At 50.8% G+C, this 20064-nt stretch overlaps 1 protein-coding gene across 1 annotated transcript in view; it reads left to right on the top strand.

The window, feature by feature from the left end:
* The window catches only part of LOC130210699 (latent-transforming growth factor beta-binding protein 4-like), a 47879-nt gene extending 28602 nt beyond the window's left edge, over nt 1–19277 (top strand). Inside the window, 17 exon segments of the mRNA XM_056441180.1 lie at nt 2151–2276; nt 2385–2504; nt 3935–4060; nt 4178–4303; nt 5079–5204; nt 5279–5422; nt 6640–6867; nt 7090–7161; nt 8243–8371; nt 8581–8721; nt 14538–14690; nt 16645–16755; nt 16998–17114; nt 17952–17964; nt 18409–18668; nt 18825–18977; nt 19080–19277. Of these exon segments, the coding sequence (XP_056297155.1) occupies nt 2151–2276; nt 2385–2504; nt 3935–4060; nt 4178–4303; nt 5079–5204; nt 5279–5422; nt 6640–6867; nt 7090–7161; nt 8243–8371; nt 8581–8721; nt 14538–14690; nt 16645–16755; nt 16998–17114; nt 17952–17964; nt 18409–18668; nt 18825–18977; nt 19080–19222 (2288 nt within the window). The 3' untranslated portion in view covers nt 19223–19277.
* The last annotated feature ends 787 nt before the right edge of the window (nt 19278–20064 follow it).

Below are 20064 nucleotides of genomic sequence, written 5' to 3'. Positions count from 1 at the left end.
TCTCATTGTTGTGATTGTTGTCATTGTTATGATTGTTGTCATTGTTTTAATTGTTATGATTGTTCTCAGAGGTGTGATTGTTGTCATTGTTATGATTGTTGTCATTGTTGTGGTTGTTGTCATTGTTATGATTATTGTGATTGTTATTGTTATGATTGTTGTGGTTGTTGTCATTGTTATGATTGTTCTCATTGTTGTAATTGTTTTAATTGTTATGATTGTTCTCAGTGGTGTGATTGTTGTCATTGTTTTCATTGTTATGATTGTTGTCATTGTTATGATTGTTCTCATTGTTGTGATTGTTGTGATTGTTGTCATTGCTGTCATTGTTGTGGTTGTTGTGGTTGTTATTGTTGTGATTGTTGTCATTGTTGTGATTGTTGTCATTTCTATGATTGTTGTCATTGTTGTGGTTGTCATTGTTATGATTGTTCTCATTGTTGTGATTGTTGTCATTGTTATGATTGTTGTCATTGTTTTCATTGTTATAATTTTTCTCATTGTTGTGGTTGTTGTCATTGTTATTAAACTCAGACAAAACCGAAGTAATTTTAATCGGCCCTGAGCACCTCAGAGATCAATTATCTGGTGATGTGGATTCTGTAGACGGCATTGCCCTGGCATCCAACACCACTGTAAAGAATCTTGGCGTTATCTTTGATCGGGACTTGTCCTTTAACTCCCACGTAAAGCAAATCTCAAGGACTGCATTCTTTCATCTACGTAATATTTCAAAAATCAGGCACATCTTGTCTCAAAAAGATGCAGAAAAATTGGTTCACGCGTTACTTGAGACTGGATTACTGCAACTCCTTATTAGCAGGCTGCTCTAATAAATCTCTTAGGTCCCTCCAGTTGATCCAGAATGCTGCAGCTCGTGTTCTCACTAAAACTAAGAAAAGAGATCACATCACTCCTGCACTAGCTGCTCTGCACTGGCTCCCAGTAAAATCAAGAATCACTTTTAAAATTCTTCTCTTAACCTACAAAGCCTTGATTGGTGATGCTCCATCATATCTTAAGGAGCTTGTCGCCATATTGCCCCACTAGAGAGCTCGCTCACTAAATGCGGACTACTTGTAGTCCCTAGAGTCTTAAAAGTAGAATGGGAGCCAGAGCCTTTGGTTATCAAGCTCCTCTTTTATGGAACCAGCTTCCAATTTCAGTCCGGGAGGCAGACACAGTCACCTCGTTTAAGAGTAGACTTAAGACCTTCCTCTTTGACAGAGCTTATAGTTAGGGCTGAATCAGGTTTGCCCTGGTCCAGCCCTTGATATGCTGCTATAGGCTTATAGCTGCCGGGGACGTTTTAGGATGCACTGAGTACCTATCTCCTCTTTTTCTCTCCTTAAGGATGAATTTTCATCTCTCAATCACACGTTACTAACTCTGCTTTCTCCCGGAAGTCCTTGACTTTACGTCTCACGGGGTCATCTGACCCTATGGGACGGCATTGAACCTATCTGCCTGATGGATCGCCTGGGTCGTGGAATTCCTGCTCATGACTACGCCACTGTCCTGTTGAGACTCGCCCTCCCCCTCCCCACCGCCATCTGCCTGATGGATCGTGGAGGTCTCCATCGTGGAATATGCCTACTATGAACTATTCATACACTCTGTCATATTCATTGAATGTATTTTAACTCTAAATCTGTCCTTCTGTACACATTACATCTATTGCATCTGTCCATCCTAGGAGAGGGATCCTCCTCTGTTGCTCTCCTCCAGGTTTCTTCCTTTTTCCCCTGAAGGGTTATTTGGGAGTTTTTCCTGGTCCGATGTGAGGTTTTGGGGCAGGGATGTCTATGTGTACAGATTGTAAAGCACTCCGAGACAAATTTGTAATTTGTGAAATTGGGCTATACAAATAAACTGAATTGAATTGAATTGAATGATTGTTCTCATTGTTGTAATTGTTTTCATTGTTATGATTGTTCTAATTGTTGTGATTGTTGTCATTGTTATGATTGTTTTCATTGTTATGATTGTTCTCATTGTTGTGATTGTTGTCATTGTTTTCATTGTTATGATTGTTCTAATTGTTGTGATTGTTGTCATTGTTATGATTGTTCTCATTGTTGTGATTGTTGTCATTGTTTTCATTGTTATTATTGTTGTGATGGTTACTTTGTGTACCTCCCTCTCTCCAGACGTTGACGAGTGTGCCAGCGTGGGGGTGTGCGAGGCAGAGCGTGTGTGTGTGAACACCGTCGGCTCGTTCACCTGTGACTGTCCGCCCGGGTATCGAACCTCCGGCCTGGGGAGACAGTGCAGAGGTGAGTTCACTGCCTGGTCCTCATGGACACCAGCAGCAGCTGGGGGGGTTCAGGAGGCCACCAACAACCTGTGTGTGTGTGTATCTGTGTGTATCTGTGTCTGTGTAGATGTGGATGAGTGTGTGCAGAGTTCTCAGTGTCCCGGTCAGCAGTGTGTGAACACAGTGGGATCGTACCGCTGTGTGTCCTGTCAGCCTGGATACAGCAGCAGAGACGGCTCCTGTCAGGGTAACACACACACACACACAGAGACACACACACAGAGACACACACACAGACACAGAGACACACACAGACACAGAGACACACACAGATACACACACAGAGACACACACACAGACAGACACAGAGACACAGAAACACACACACTGTATGTCATCATCAAACACCTGAGACTGTTGTGATTTTTAGGATTGTTGTCATTGATTTGATTGGTGTCATTGTTGTCATTGTTATGATTGTTCTCATTGTTGTGAGTGTTGTCATTGTTTTCATTGTTATGATTGTTCTCATTGTTGTGATTGTTATGATTGTTGTCATTGTTATGATTGTTGTCATTGTTATGATTGTTGTCATTGTTATGATTGTTCTCATTGTTGTGATTGTTGTCATTGTTATGATTGTTCTCATTGTTATGATAGTTCTCATTGTTGTGGTGGTTTTCATTGTTATGATTGTTGTCATTGTTGTGGTTGTCATTGTTATGATTGTTGTCATTGGTGTGGTTGTTGTCATTGTTATGATTGTTGTGGTTGTTGTCATTGTTGTGGTTGTTATTGTTTTCATTGTTATGATTGTTGTCATTGTTGTGGTTGTTATTGTTTTCATTGTTACGATTGTTGTCATTGTTATGATTGTTGTCATTGTTGTGGTTGTTATTGTTTTCATTGTTATGATTGTTGTCATTGTTATGATTGTTGTCATTGTTATGATTGTTGTCATTGTTGTGGTTGTTGTCATTGTTACGATTGTTCTCATTGTTGTGATTGTTATGATTGTTGTCATTGTTGTGATTGTTATGATTGTTGTTGTGAGTGTTGTGATTGTTGTCATTGTTATGATTGTTATGATTGTTCTCATTGTTGTCATTGTTATGATTGCTGTCATTGTTATGATTGTTGTGGTTGTTGTCATTGTTATGATTGTTGTCATTGTTGTGGTTGTCATTGTTGTCATTGTTTTCATTGTTATGATTGTTGTCATTGTTGTGATTGTTATGATTGTTGTAATTGTTGTGGTTGTTATTGTTATGATTGTTGTCATTGTTGTGATTGTTGTCATTGTTTTCATTGTTATGATTGTTCTCATTGTTGTGAGTGTTGTGATTGTTGTCATTGTTGTGATTGTTGTCATTTCTATGATTGTTATGATTGTTCTCATTGTTATGATTGTTCTCATTGTTGTCATTGTTATGATTGTTGTCATTGTTTTCATTGTTATGATTGTTCTCATTGTTGTGGTTGTTGTCATTGTTATGATTGTTCTCATTGTTGTGATTGTTGTCATTGTTTTCATTGTTATGATTGTTCTAATTGTTGTGATTGTTGTCATTGTTATGATTGTTTTCATTGTTATGATTGTTGTCATTGTTATGGTTGTTATTGTTTTCATTGTTATGATTGTTGTGATGGTTACTTTGTGTACCTCCCTCTCTCCAGATGTTGACGAGTGTGCCAGCGTGGGGGTGTGCGAGGCAGAGCGTGTGTGTGTGAACACCGTCGGCTCGTTCACCTGTGACTGTCCGCCCGGGTATCGAACCTCCGGCCTGGGGAGACAGTGCAGAGGTGAGTTCACTGCCTGGTCCTCATGGACACCAGCAGCAGCTGGGGGGGTTCAGGAGGCCACCAACAACAACCTGTGTGTGTGTGTGTGTATCTGTGTGTGTCTGTGTGTGTCCTCAGACATCAACGAGTGCTTGGAGACAGACTTCTGCTTCCCCAGAGGAGAGTGTGTGAACTCTCCCGGCTCCTACAGCTGTGTGTGTTCTGAGGGCTTCACGCTCAGCGCCAACCGGACCGCCTGCGTGGGTGAGTCCATGTTCTGAGGTCTGTGGTCCTGGTGTCTGTGGTTCTGGTGTCTGTGGTTCTGAGGTATGTGCTTCTGGTGTATGTGGTTCTGAGGTCTGTGGTTCTGAGGTCTGTGGTTCTGGTGTCTGTGGTTCTGAGGTATGTGGTTCTGGTGTATGTGGTTCTGGTTTCTGGGGTATGTGGTTCTGGTGTCTGTGGTTCTGAGGTATGTGGTTCTGTGGTTCTGGTGTCTGTGGTTCTGAGGTCTGTGGTTCTGTTGTCTGTGGTTCTGAGGTATGTGGTTCTGGTGTCTGTGGTTCTGAGGTATGTGGTTCTGAGGTATGTGGTTCTGGTGTATGTGGTTCTGGTGTCTGTGGTTCTGAGGTATGTGGTTCTGGTGTCTGTGGTTCTGAGGTCTGTGGTTCTGAGGTCTGTGGTTCTGAGACAATGTTTTCAGTAGAATTCATTGTTCTGTTTTAAACATGATGTAATGGTGATGTCATCTTTGGCCGTCCTCACGATGACCGTGTGTGTGTATTAGCTTCTACAGTGTGTATTAGTACCTGGTACAGTGTGTGTTAGTATCTGGTACAGTGTGTATTAATACCTGGTACAGTGTGTATTAATACCTGGTACAGTGTGTATTAGTACCTGGTACAGTGTGTATTAGCTTCTACAGTATGTATTAGTACCTGGTACAGTGTGTGTTAGTATCTGGTACAGTGTGTATTAATACCTGGTACAGTGTGTATTAGTACCTGGTACAGTGTGTATTAGTACCTCCTCTCCCCCTCAGACGTTGACGAGTGCACCAATCAGACGCTGTGTGGAGGCCACGCCTACTGCCAGAACCTCCGAGGGACGTACCTGTGTGTGTGTGACCAGGGCTTTAGCTCCGCCCCCGACGGGCGGTCCTGTGAGGGTAGGTGTCCGTCTCGGCGGCGATGTCACAGGGGAAACACAGGTGCATTGTGGGTAAGTTGTCTCTCTCCCCAGACGAGGACGAGTGCGTGTCGCTGCCCGGCGTGTGTGGCTCCGCCCACTGCCACAACGTGGACGGCTCCTTCATGTGTGAGTGCCACCGGCGGGGCCACGAGTTCGACGCCGGCAGCCGACGGTGCGTTAGCACGGAGCCACGAGGTACAAGTACAACACCACAAATACAAGTACAACACCACGAGTACAAGTACAACACCACGTGTACAAGTACAATACCACGTGTACAAGTACAACACCACGTGTACAACGCCACGAGTACAAGTACAACACCACGAGTACAAGTACAACACCACGTGTACAAGTACAACACCACAAGTACAAGTACAACACCAAGAGTACAAGTACAACACCACGTCTACAAGTACAACACCACGAGTACAAGTACAACACCACGTGTACAACACGAGTACAAGTACAACACCACGAGTACAAGTACAACACCAAGAGTACAAGTACAACACCACATGTACAAGTACAATACCACGTGTACAAGTACAACACCACGTGTACAACACCACGAGTACAAGTACAACACCACGAGTACAAGTACAACACCACAAGTACAAGTACAACACCACGAGTACAAGTACAACACCACGAGTACAAGTACAACACCACGAGTACAAGTACAACACCACGTGTACAAGTACAACACCACCAGTACAAGTCCAACACCACGTGTACAAGTACAACACCACGTGTACAAGTACAACACCATGAGGTACAAGTACAACACCACGTGTACAAGTACAACACCACGTGTACAAGTACAACACCATGAGGTACAAGTACAACACCACGTGTACAAGTACAACACCACGAGTACAAGTACAACACCACGAGTACAAGTACAACACCACCAGTACAACACCACGTGTACAAGTACAACACCACGAGTACAAGTACAACACCACGTGTACAAGTACAACACCACGTGTACAAGTACAACACCACGAGTACAAGTACAACACCACGAGTACAAGTACAACACCACGTGTACAAGTACAACACCACGAGTACAAGTACAACACCACGTGTACAAGTACAACACCACGTGTACAAGTACAACACCACGAGTACAAGTACAACACCACGTGTACAAGTACAACTGCGTGTACAAGTACAACACCACGAGGTACAAATACAACACCACGTGTACAAGTACAACACCACGAGTACAAGTACAACACCACGAGTACAAGTACAATACCACGAATACAAGTACAACACCACAAGTACAACACCACGAATACAAGTACAACACCACAAGTACAACACCACGAGTACACCACCATGAAAGGAAATAAATAAATGTTTCTTCATCAACTTGACCTCATGTTGTTGTTGTTCTCCTGCAGTGGAGACGGACCCCGGCTCCTCCTCCTCCTCCTCCTCCTCCTCCTCCTCCATGCCCCCCCTCCCCGCGCCGCGCCCCGGGGAGCAGAGGGAGTGCTACTACAACCTGATGGAGGCGGGGACCTGCAGCCTGCTGGCCTCCAACTCCACCCAGCAGGAGTGCTGCTGCACCCTGGGGGAGGGGTGGGGGCTGGGCTGCCAGTTCCACCGCTGCCCCCCCGCCGGCTCCGGTGGGTCTCTACAGCCCACTTCCTGTCTCTACAGCCCACTTCCTGTCTCTACAGCCCACTTCCTGTCTCTGCAGCCCACTTCCTGTCTCTGCAGCCCACGTCCTGTCTCTGTAGCCCACTTCCTGTCTCTGCAGCCCACGTCCTGTCTCTGTAGCCCACTTCCTGTCTCTGCAGCCCACTTCCTGTCTCTGTAGCTCACTTCCTGTCTCTGTGTCTCTGCAGCCCACTTCCTGTCCCTGTGTCCCAGTGGGAGAGGATACCTGACCACTGGAACTGGAGCCTTCAGCTACGCAGGTACAAGTACTCATGTGTACCTGAAGCTGTGTACCTGAAGCTGTGTACATGTACCTGTACCTGAAGCTGTGTACATGTACCTGAAGCTGTGTACATGTACCTGAAGCTTTGGACCTGTACCTGAAGCTGTGTACCTGTACCTGAAGCTGTGTACCTGTACCTGAAGCTGTGTACATGTACCTGAAGCTCTGTACCTGAAGCTGTGTACCTGTACCTGAAGCTGTGTACATGTACCTGAAGCTCTGTACCTGAAGCTCTGTACCTGTACCTGAAGCTCTGTACCTGAAGCTGTGTACCTGTACCTGAAGCTGTGTACATGTACCTGAAGCTCTGTACCTGAAGCTCTGTACCTGAAGCTCTGTACCTGAAGCTCTGTACCTGAAGCTCTGTACCTGAAGCTCTGTACCTGTACCTGAAGCTCTGTACCTGAAGCTGTGTACATGTACCTGAAGCTGTGTACATGTACCTGAAGCTCTGTACCTGAAGCTCTGTACCTGAAGCTCTGTACCTGAAGCTGTGTACCTGTACCTGAAGCTCTGTACCTGTACCTGAAGCTCTGTACCTGAAGCTGTGTACCTGTACCTGAAGCTGTGTACATGTACCTGAAGCTCTGTACCTGAAGCTCTGTACCTGTACCTGAAGCTGTGTACATGTACCTGAAGCTCTGTACCTGAAGCTGTGTACCTGTACCTGAAGCTCTGTACCTGAAGCTCTGTACCTGAAGCTGTGTACCTGTACCTGAAGCTGTGTACATGTACCTGAAGCTCTGTACCTGAAGCTCTGTACCTGTACCTGAAGCTCTGTACCTGAAGCTGTGTACCTGTACCTGAAGCTGTGTACATGTACCTGAAGCTCTGTACCTGAAGCTCTGTACCTGAAGCTCTGTACCTGAAGCTCTGTACCTGAAGCTGTGTACCTGTACCTGAAGCTCTGTACCTGAAGCTGTGTACCTGTACCTGAAGCTCTGTACCTGAAGCTGTGTACCTGTACCTGAAGCTCTGTACCTGAAGCTCTGTACCTGAAGCTGTGTACCTGTACCTGAAGCTCTGTACCTGAAGCTGTGTACCTGTGTGTGTTCCAGATGTGGACGAGTGTAAGCGCTTCCATCCAGAGGTGTGTAGGGGCGGAGTCTGTGTCAACAACATCCCGGGGTACCACTGCTACTGCTCCAGTGGATACGTGTACAACAGCACGCTGCTGGAGTGTGTTGGTACGCACACACACACACACAAATACACACAAATATACACACACGCACAAATACACACACACAAATACACACAAATATACACACACACACACACAAATACACACACGCACACACACAAATACACACACACAAATACACACAAATATACACACACACAAATCCGCACACACACGCATGTGAACACCATGCCGTGTGCTTGATGACCCCAGACCATGACGAGTGTGAGGAGGAGAGCTGTGTGGGCGGAGTCTGTGTGAACACGGTGGGGTCGTATTACTGCAGCTGTCCTCCTCCAATGGTGCTCGACGACACGCAGCGCACCTGTGTCAACTCCTCCCACCTCACTATGGGTAAGGCCCCGCCTCCTCCTCCTGCTCCTCCTCCTGCTGCTCCTCCTGCTCCTCCGCCTCCTCCTCTTGTAGCTAGCTGTTTCCTTCTTTATGCTAAGCTAACCGGCTTATTAACACTTTGAAATGGAACTTTACATGTGAAGCTGATCTGTTGGAGAGAGTATTTGTACTCTAGTACCTGTACCTGTGGTACCTGTCCTCTCGTACCTGTGGTCCCTGTCCTCTCGTACCTGTACCTGTGGTCCCTGTCCTCTCGTACCTGTGGTCCCTGTCCTCTCGTACCTGTGGTACCTGTCCTCTCGTACCTGTGGTCCCTGTCCTCTCGTACCTGTGGTCCCTGTCCTCTCGTACCTGTGGTCCCTGTCCTCTCGTACCTGTGGTCCCTGTCCTCTCGTACCTGTGGTCCCTCTCCTCTCGTACCTGTGGTACCTGTCCTCTCGTACCTGTGGTCCCTGTCCTCTCGTACCTGTACCTGTGGTACCTGTGGTCCCTGTCCTCTCGTACCTGTACCTGTGGTACCTGTGGTACCTGTGGTACCTGTCCTCTCGTACCTGTACCTGTGGTACCTGTGGTCCCTGTCCTCTCGTACCTGTACCTGTGGTACCTGTGGTACCTGTGGTACCTGTGGTACCTGTCCTCTCGTACCTGTGGTCCCTGTCCTCTCGTACCTGTACCTGTGGTACCTGTGGTACCTGTCCTCTCGTACCTGTGGTCCCTGTCCTCTCGTACCTGTGGTCCCTGTCCTCTCGTACCTGTGGTCCCTGTCCTCTCGTACCTGTACCTGTGGTACCTGTCCTCTCGTACCTGTGGTCCCTGTCCTCTCGTACCTGTGGTCCCTGTCCTCTCGTACCTGTGGTCCCTGTCCTCTCGTACCTGTGGTCCCTGTCCTCTCGTACCTGTACCTGTGGTACCTGTGGTACCTGTCCTCTCGTACCTGTGGTCCCTGTCCTCTCGTACCTGTGGTCCCTGTCCTCTCGTACCTGTGGTCCCTGTCCTCTCGTACCTGTGGTACCTGTCCTCTCGTACCTGTGGTCCCTCTCCTCTCGTACCTGTGGTACCTGTCCTCTGCCTGTGGTACCTGTCCTCTCGTACCTGTGGTACCTATCCTCAAGTACCTGTGGTCCCTGTCCTCTCGTACCTGTGGTACCTGTCCTCTCGTACCTGTGGTCCCTGTCCTCTCGTACCTGTGGTACCTGTCCTCTCGTACCTGTGGTCCCTGTCCTCTCGTACCTGTGGTCCCTGTCCTCTCGTACCTGTGGTCCCTGTCCTCGTACCTGTGGTACCTGTCCTCTCCTGTACCTGTGGTACCTGTCCTCTCGTACCTGTGGTCCCTGTCCTCTCGTACCTGTGGTCCCTGTCCTCTCGTACCTGTGGTCCCTGTCCTCTCGTACCTGTGGTACCTGTCCTCTCGTACCTGTACCTGTGGTACCTGTCCTCTCGTACCTGTGGTCCCTGTCCTCTCGTACCTGTGGTCCCTGTCCTCTCGTACCTGTGGTCCCTGTCCTCTCGTACCTGTGGTACCTGTCCTCTCGTACCTGTGGTCCCTGTCCTCTCGTACCTGTGGTCCCTGTCCTCTCGTACCTGTGGTACCTGTCCTCTCGTACCTGTGGTCCCTGTCCTCTCGTACCTGTGGTACCTGTCCTCCTCGTACCTGTGGTCCCTGTCCTCCTGCACCTGTGGTCCCTGTCCTCCTGTACCTGTGGTACCTGTCCTCTCGTACCTGTGGTCCCTGTCCTCTCGTACCTGTGGTACCTGTCCTCTCGTACCTGTGGTCCCTGTCCTCTCGTACCTGTGGTACCTGTCCTCTCGTACCTGTGGTCCCTGTCCTCTCGTACCTGTGGTCCCTGTCCTCTCGTACCTGTGGTCCTGTCCTCTCACCTGTGGTCCCTGTCCTCTGTACCTGTGGTACCTGTCCTCTCGTACCTGTGGTACCTGTCCTCTCGTACCTGTGGTACCTGTCCTCTCGTACCTGTGGTACCTGTCCTCTCGTACCTGTGGTCCCTGTCCTCTCGTACCTGTGGTCCCTGTCCTCTCGTACCTGTGGTACCTGTCCTCTCGTACCTGTGGTACCTGTCCTCTCGTACCTGTGGTCCCTGTCCTCTCGTACCTGTGGTCCCTGTCCTCTCGTACCTGTGGTCCCTGTCCTCTGCACCTGTGGTCCCTGTCCTCTCGCACCTGTGGTCCCTGTCCTCTCGTACCTGTGGTCCCTGTCCTCTCGTACCTGTGGTACCTGTCCTCTCGTACCTGTGGTACCTGTCCTCTCGTACCTGTGGTACCTGTCCTCTCGTACCTGTGGTCCCTGTCCTCTCGTACCTGTGGTCCCTGTCCTCTCGTACCTGTGGTACCTGTCCTCTCGTACCTGTGGTCCCTGTCCTCTCGTACCTGTGGTCCCTGTCCTCGCACCTGTGGTCCCTGTCCTCTCGCACCTGTGGTCCCTGTCCTCCTCGCACCTGTGGTACCTGTCCTCTCGTACCTGTGGTCCTGTCCTCTACCTGTGGTCCCTGTCCTCGTGCACCTGTGGTCCCTGTCCTCTCGTACCTGTGGTCCCTGTCCTCTCGCACCTGTGGTCCCTGTCCTCTCGTACCTGTGGTACCTGTCCTCTCACCTGTGGTCCCTGTCCTCGTACCTGTGGTCCCTGTCCTCTCGTACCTGTGGTCCCTGTCCTCTCGTACCTGTGGTCCCTGTCCTCTCGTACCTGTGGTCCCTGTCCTCTCGTACCTGTGGTACCTGTCCTCTCGTACCTGTGGTACCTGTCCTCTCGTACCTGTGGTCCCTGTCCTCTCGTACCTGTGGTACCTGTCCTCTCGTACCTGTGGTCCCTGTCCTCTCGTACCTGTGGTCCCTGTCCTCTCGTACCTGTGGTCCCTGTCCTCTCGTACCTGTGGTACCTGTCCTCTCGTACCTGTGGTACCTGTCCTCTCGTACCTGTGGTCCCTGTAATCTCGTACCTGTGGTACCTGTGGTCCCTGTCCTCTCGTACCTGTGGTCCCTGTCCTCTCGTACCTGTGGTCCCTGTCCTCTCGTACCTGTGGTACCTGTCCTCTCGTACCTGTGGTCCCTGTCCTCTCGTACCTGTGGCCCCTGTCCTCTACCTGTGGTCCTGTCCTCTCGTACCTGTGGTCCTGTCCTCTCGCACCTGTGGTCCCTGTCCTCTCACCTGTGGTCCCTGTCCTCGTACCTGTGGTACCTGTCCTCTCGTACCTGTGGTACCTGTCCTCTCGTACCTGTGGTCCCTGTCCTCTCGTACCTGTGGTCCCTGTCCTCTCGTACCTGTGGTCCCTGTCCTCTCGTACCTGTGGTCCCTGTCCTCTCGTACCTGTGGTACCTGTCCTCTCGTACCTGTGGTACCTGTCCTCTCACCTGTGGTACCTGTACCTGTGGTCCCTGTCCTCTCGTACCTGTGGTCCCTGTCCTCTCGTACCTGTGGTCCCTGTCCTCTCGTACCTGTGGTCCCTGTCCTCTCGTACCTGTGGTACCTGTCCTCTCGTACCTGTGGTCCCTGTCCTCTCGTACCTGTGGTCCCTGTCCTCTCGTACCTGTGGTCCCTGTCCTCTGCACCTGTGGTCCCTGTCCTCTGTACCTGTGGTCCCTGTCCTCTCGTACCTGTGGTCCCTGTCCTCTCGTACCTGTGGTACCTGTCCTCTGCACCTGTGGTCCTGTCCTCTCGCACCTGTGGTCCCTGTCCTCCTGTACCTGTGGTCCCTGTCCTCTCGTACCTGTGGTCCCTGTCCTCTCGTACCTGTGGTACCTGTACCTGTGGTCCCTGTCCTCTCGTACCTGTGGTCCCTGTCCTCTCGTACCTGTGGTCCCTGTCCTCTCGTACCTGTGGTCCCTGTCCTCTCGTACCTGTGGTCCCTGTCCTCTCGTACCTGTGGTACCTGTCCTCTCGTACCTGTGGTACCTGTCCTCTCGTACCTGTGGTCCCTGTCTCGTACCTGTGGTCCCTGTCCTCTCGTACCTGTGGTCCCTGTCTCGTACCTGTGGTCCCTGTCCTCTCGTACCTGTGGTCCCTGTCCTCTCGTACCTGTGGTCCCTGTCCTCTCGTACCTGTGGTCCCTGTCCTCTCGTACCTGTGGTCCCTGTCCTCTCGTACCTGTGGTACCTGTCCTCTCGCACCTGTGGTCCCTGTCCTCTCACCTGTGGTCCCTGTCCTCTCGTACCTGTGGTCCCTGTCCTCTCGTACCTGTGGTCCCTGTCCTCTCGTACCTGTGGTCCCTGTCCTCTGCGTAGCTGTGGGCCTTGTCCTCTCGTACCTGTGGTCCCTGTCCTCTCGTACCTGTGGTCCCTGTCCTCTGCACCTGTGGTCCCTGTCCTCTCGTACCTGTGGTCCCTGTCCTCTCGTACCTGTGGTCCCTGTCCTCTCGTACCTGTGGTCCCTGTCCTCTCGTACCTGTGGTCCCTGTCCTCCTCGCACCTGTGGTCCCTGTCCTCTCGTACCTGTGGTCCCTGTCCTCTCGTACCTGTGGTCCCTGTCCTCTCGTACCTGTGGTCCCTGTCCTCCTGCACCTGTGGTCCCTGTCCTCTCGTACCTGTGGTCCCTGTCCTCTCACCTGTGGTCCCTGTCCTCTGGTACCTGTGGTCCCTGTCCTCTCGTACCTGTGGTCCCTGTCCTCTCTACCTGTGGTACCTGTCCTGTCCTCGTACCTGTGGTCCCTGTCCTCTCGTACCTGTGGTCCCTGTCCTCGTACCTGTGGTCCCTGTCCTCTGCACCTGTGGTCCCTGTCCTCGTGCACCTGTGGTCCCTGTCCTCTCGTACCTGTGGTCCCTGTCCTCTCGTACCTGTGGTCCCTGTCCTCTCGTACCTGTGGTCCCTGTCCTCTGTACCTGTGGTACCTGTACCTGTGGTCCCTGTCCTCTCGTACCTGTGGTCCCTGTCCTCTCGTACCTGTGGTCCCTGTCCTCTCGTACCTGTGGTCCCTGTCCTCTCGTACCTGTGGTCCCTGTCCTCTACCTGTGGTCCCTGTCCTCTCGTACCTGTGGTCCCTGTCCTCTCGTACCTGTGGTCCCTGTCTCGTACCTGTGGTCCCTGTCCTCTCGTACCTGTGGTCCCTGTCCTCTCGTACCTGTGGTCCCTGTCCTCTCGTACCTGTGGTCCCTGTCCTCTCGTACCTGTGGTCCCTGTCCTCTCGTACCTGTGGTCCCTGTCCTCTCGTACCTGTGGTCCCTGTCCTACCTGTGGTCCCTGTCCTCTCGTACCTGTGGTCCCTGTCCTCTGCACCTGTGGTACCTGTCCTCTGCACCTGTGGTCCCTGTCCTCTCGTACCTGTGGTCCCTGTCCTCTGCACCTGTGGTCCCTGTCCTCTCGTACCTGTGGTCCTGTCCTCTCGCACCTGTGGTCCCTGTCCTCTCGTACCTGTGGTCCTGTCCTCTCGTACCTGTGGTCCTGTCCTCCTGCCTGTGGTCCCTGTCCTCTCGTACCTGTGGTCCCTGTCCTCGTACCTGTGGTTCCTCTGCACCTGTGGTCCCTGTCCTCTCGTACCTGTGGTCCCTGTCCTCGTACCTGACCTGTGGTCCCTGTCCTCTCGTACCTGTGGTCCCTGTCGTGGTCCCTGTCCTCTCGTACCTGTGGTCCCTGTCCTCTCGTACCTGTGGTCCCTGTCCTCTCGTACCTGTGGTCCCTGTCCTCTCGTACCTGTACCTGTGGTCCCTGTCCTCTCGTACCTGTGGTACCTGTCCTCGTGCCTGTGGTCCCTGTCCTCTCGTACCTGTGGTCCCTGTCCTCTCGTACCTGTGGTACCTGTCCTCTCGTACCTGTGGTACCTGTCCTCTCGTACCTGTGGTCCCTGTCCTCTCGTACCTGTGGCGTCTGTCCCCAGACGAGAGCCGCTCCCTGTGCTGGCAGCACGTCACGGCGGACCTGGTGTGCCAGAGTCCTCTCCTGGGGGCGCAGGTGAGCTTCACGGACTGCTGCTGCCTGTACGGGGAGGGCTGGGGCATGCAGTGCGCCCTGTGCCCCCCCACGGACTCAGGTGAGCACACACCGCCAGTTAGGCAGCTAGTCTGTGAGCAAGCTAGTCTGTTAGCAAGCTAGTCTGTTAGCAAGCTAGTCTGTGAGCAAGCTAGTCTGTTAGCAAGCTAGTCTGTGAGCAAGCTAGTCTGTTAGCAAGCTAGTCTGTGAGCAAGCTAGTCTGTTAGCAAGCTAGTCTGTGAGCAAGCTAGTCTGTGAGCAAGCTAGTCTGTTAGCAAGCTAGTCTGTTAGCAAGCTAGTCTGTGAGCAAGCTAGTCTGTTAGCAAGCTAGTCTGTTAGCAAGTTTGTTTGTTAGCAAGCTCGTCTGTTAGCTAGTTTGTTTATTAGCAAGCTCGTCTGTTAGCTAATTAGTCTGTTAGCTAGTTATTCTGTTAGTAAGCTAGATAGTTAGCTACTTGTATGTTAGTTAGTTTGTAAGCTAGTTAGTGAGTATGCTAGTTAGTGAGTACGCTAGTTAGTGAGTATGCTAGTTAGTGAGTATGCTAGTTAGTGAGTACGCTAGTTAGTGATAGCTGGTTGGTGAGTTGGTGAGCATGCTGGTTGGTGAGTATGCTAGTTGGTGAGTGCGCTGGTTAGTGAGCATGCTAGTTGGTGGTATGCTGGTTGGTGAGTATGCTGGTTAGTGAGAGCTGGTAGTTGTGAGTGAGCGCTGGTTAGTGAGTATGCTGGTTAGTGAGTATGTTGGTTGGTGAGTGCTGGTTAGTGAGCGGCTGGTTGGTGAGTGCTGGTTGGTTGGTGAGTATGCTAGTTGGTGAGCATGCTGGTTAGTGAGTATGTTGGTTGGTGAGTGCGGCTGGTTGGTGAGTATGCTGGTTGGTGGTATGCTGGTTGGTGAGTATGCTGGTTGGTGAGCACGCTGGTTGGTGAGCATGCTGGTTGGTGAGTATGCTGGTTGGTGAGCGCTGGTTGGTGAGTATGCTGGTTGGTGAGTATGCTGGTTGGTGAGTATGCTGGTTAGTGAGTGCTGGTTGAAGTGAGTATGCTGGTTGGTGGTGTGCTGGTTGGTGGTCGCTGGTTGGTGAGTATGCTGGTTGGTGAGTCGCTGGTTGGTGAGCGCTGGTTGGTGAGTATGCTGGTTGGTGAGTGCTGGTTGGTGAGCGCTGGTTAGTGGTATGCTGGTTGGTGAGTACGCTGGTTGGTGAGCATGCTGGTTGGTGAGTATGCTGGTTGGTGGTATGCTGGTTGGTGAGTATGCTGGTTGGTGGTATGCTGGTTGGTGAGCATGCTGGTTAGTGAGCATGCTGGTTGGTGAGTATGCTAGTTGGTGGTATGCTGCTGTTGGTGAGCAGCTGGTTGGTGAGCATGCTGGTTGGTGAGCATGCTGGTTGGTGAGTATGCTGGTTGGTGGTATGCTGGTTGGTGAGCGCTGGTTGGTGAGTGCGCTGGTTGGTGGTGCGGCTGGTTGGTGAGCACGCTGGTAGTATGCTGGTTGGTGGTATGCTGGTTGGTGAGCATGCTGGTTGGTGAGCATGCTAGTTAGTGAGTATGCTAGTTAGTGAGTACGCTAGTTAGTGAGTATGCTAGTTAGTGAGTATGCTAGTTAGTGAGTACGCTAGTTAGTGAGTACGCTAGTTAGTGAGTACGCTAGTTAGTGAGTACGCTAGTTAGTGAGTATGCTAGTTAGTGAGTACGCTAGTTAGTGAGTATGCTAGTTAGTGAGTACGCTAGTTAGTGAGCATGCTAGTTAGTGAGCATGCTAGTTAGTGAGCATGCTAGTTAGTGAGGCTGGTTGGTAGTGCTAGTTAGTGAGTATGCTAGTTAGTGAGTATGCTAGTTAGTGAGTATGCTAGTTAGTGAGTATGCTAGTTAGTGAGTATGCTAGTTAGTGAGTATGCTAGTTAGTGAGTACGCTAGTTAGTGAGTATGCTCGTTGGTTAGTGAGCGAGAGCTCCTGGTAGTCTCGTGTAGGACTGTTCCTGAAGCTGTTCTTCAGGTCTTTGTTCCTCTCCTCTCAGACGACTACGCCGCGCTCTGCCGTTCTTTCCTTCCTGCTCTCTTTCCGGAGAGATTCACTGATCCTGGACCAGAACCCGGAGTGAGACCAGAACCAGGACGAGGAGGTGCCAGTGAGTCATGTGACATTATACCTCGTGACGTTGTTGCTGGTATATATATTTATTAATATATTAAATGTGTTTCCTCTACTTTCCATGTTTCCTTTCCTGTCTCCTCTACTCCCTTTTTTCTCTCCTCTCCTCATCACTTCTGCGCTCTCCTTCCCTCCTCCTCTCCTCTCTTCTTATCTCCTCTTCTCTCCTTGTTTCCTCTCTCCTCATCTCCTTCCTCTCCCCATCTCCTCCCTCCTCAGCTCCTCCATACTTCCCTCCCTTCAGTCCCGACTCCTTCCCTCCTGCGGTGGCTCCTGACTATACTACTCCCCAGCAGGGGGCAGCAGAGGGTTTGGATCCTATGAGCCGGACTTCCGGTGAGGTCATCGTTATGATTTAAGTTCTTCTAGAACAGCGATTCCCAAACTGTGGGCCGCGAAGGTACTGCAGGTGGGCCGCGAGAGGTCATTTACAATAAATAAATAAAATGTTTTTAATTTTCAATTTTGAAAAGTTTGAAATTAATATAAAAATATTTATGATTTAAATTACGTGTTATTCTTTTATCTGACCTATTTTTCTGACCGCCAAATAAAACAATGTCAAATGGGGCGCCCTCTTGTAGTATTAGTTTATGTTTTGATCAGAGTTGTGATCAGCGCCGCCGCTCCCATAGCGCACTACGCGCTGCGCGTAGGGCACCAAGTCCTGAGGGGGCTCCACAAAATAGGCAACTAAAAAATTCCTCATAGTTATAATAATTATAATGCCGATATTACTTCAGTCTAGAAATATTAGGCGCCTTTTAGGCATGTATATCACAAAACAGGCAGAACAAGAGATATATTTAATCGCTCAGCACCCCACCCCCGTTAACACTTCTCGGGTCGCATCGCTCTGCCGTGATGCGCGCCGACACATCCGCGCACACAGCAGGGTTTTTCCTGGGTCAAAATGGGTCTTCGGTGCTCCCAAAAAAAATGTTTGCGCGCTACGCACGCACCATCTATTCATGCACGTCGGGCTGTTGAGTGATCAGCAACTGACCGCTCAGACAACTCGCGCACCTCACAGTTGCGTATTGATCAGACAAGAAGACACGCTTATCAACTCCAGTGTTTCCCCTACCATTATAACAGGGGGGAATCTGACCACCCGTCACCCTGTAATTTTCGTCTACCCCTAGTCAACTCTTCTCGGCTTGCGCGCGCCAGAGCTCCGATGCCTGTGCGCGCCTCCCTCAGCCGGGATGCGCGCACAGGTGAGCGCACCTCAGTGTTAAATTACGGCTTAGGCGCGCGCCCACATTTTCTCTATACAGGAAAAACCCTGCACAGGTGAACACCCTCTCACTGCCCCCCCCCGTCGACAACGCGTCGTCAACGCTGGTTGTGATTTAAGGCTTGGGTGGGCCGCAGAAGATTTTCAGATTTCAAATTGGGCCTCGGCATTCTTGAGTTTGGGAACCGCTGTTCTAGAACATTCAAACCGTTTTAATAGAGAGAAAATCCAATTAATCAATTCGAGAAATTGTTGCTGATTAATTTACTGAAAGATTCACATCGTCCCCAGTTTTAAATTAAAACCTCTCTCTCCCTCTCTCTCTCTCTGTCTCTCTCCCTCCCTCTCTCTCTCTCTCTCTCTCTCTCTCTCTATCTCCCTCCCTCTCAGCCCTGGTTTCTACCCTGAAGGAGGCGTGCCCCTGTCTTTCCTCCTCCCTCCTGACCCGCGGGCTGAACGGGCGTTCGGGGCTCCTCCTCCTCCTCCCCGACGGGGTGCTCCTCCTCTCAGCCGGGCCCTGCTGCCCGGGGGGCCCTACCCGGTGGAGCAGGAGGAGGAGGAGGAGGAGGAGGTGGGGTGGAGGCCGGGCCCCCCCTTCCCCCCCTTTACTGAGAGGAGCCGAGGAGGAGCACCGAGAAGGGTCTATGAGAGTGAGCTTTCAACAGATTTAATTTGTGTTGAATTATTATTATTATGAATGTTTATTCACTCAGTAAATTCACGTCCTCCTCCTCCTCCTCCTCTGCTTCCTTCTCCTCTTCCTCCTCATCCTCCTACTTCTTTTCCTCCTCCTCCTCCTCCTCCAGGGCGGTTTGAGTCCTATGCCGGCCTGAATGCAGCAGAGGATTGTGGGATACTTCAGGGCTGTGAGAACGGCAGGTGTATTCGTGTTGCCGAGGGTTACACCTGTGACTGTTACCATGGATACGAGCTGGACATGACCTCCATGACCTGTGCAGGTGAAGAGAGATTGTTGTTGTTGTCACTATTATTATTATGACGATGAGGGTCTGTTTACAAACTAACGACTACCTAACGTGTGTGTGTGTGTGTGTGTGTAGATGTCAACGAGTGTGAGGACGTTGTCTCCGTGGACTTCCCCTGTGTGAACGCTCGCTGTGTGAACACTGACGGATCGTTCAGCTGCGTCTGCAGGAGAGGATACGAGATGTCCCACCGGCCCAACCACTGCGTGGCGGCCTAGACTGGACTAGACGACTAGACTAGACTAGACTGGACTGGACTGGACTAGACTGGACTAGACTCTGACTGGACTAGACTGACTGGACTAGACTCTGACTGGACTAGTCTCTGACTGGACTAGACTCTGACTGGACTAGACTCTGACTGGACTAGACTCTGACTGGACTAGACTGATGGACTAGACTGGACTAGACTGACTGGACTAGTCTCTGACTGGACTAGACTGGACTAGTCTCTGACTGGACTAGACTGGACTGGACTAGACTCTGACTGGACTAGACTGACTGGACTGACTAGACTCTGACTGGACTAGACTGACTGGACTAGACTAGACTGGACTGAACTGGACTGACTGAACAGACTGGACTAGACTGGACTGACTAGACTGAACTGGACTGGACTGACTGAACTGGACTAGACTGGACTGACTGACTGGACTGACTGACTGGAATGACTGACTGGACTAGTCTCTGACTGGACTAGACTCTGACTGGACTGGACTAGTCTCTGACTGGACTAGACTCTGACTGGACTAGACTCTGACTGGACTCTGACTGGACTGGACTAGACTGGACTGGACTAGACTGGACTAGACTAGACTGGACTAGACTGGACTGGACTGGACTGGACTGGACTGGACTAGACTGGACCAGACCAAACTGAACACCATATCGACGTCTGTTGCCACCATGTGAATGTTGAAGGTCACCAGGTCACCTGGTCACCTGTTCAGCTCCACTGGTTACAGATCTTTATGATTTTAATGATGAAATATGAGTTAAAGAACAACAGCTTTACTTTATGACTGAAAGAAAAGAAAGAGAGACATCAGAATATCACAAT

This window comes from Pseudoliparis swirei, chromosome 20 (genome assembly GCF_029220125.1).
Source record: "Pseudoliparis swirei isolate HS2019 ecotype Mariana Trench chromosome 20, NWPU_hadal_v1, whole genome shotgun sequence".
Lineage (NCBI taxonomy): Eukaryota > Metazoa > Chordata > Actinopteri > Perciformes > Liparidae > Pseudoliparis > Pseudoliparis swirei.
Note: the sequence above shows the minus strand (reverse complement) of the source record. Positions and strands in the feature narration are given on the sequence as shown.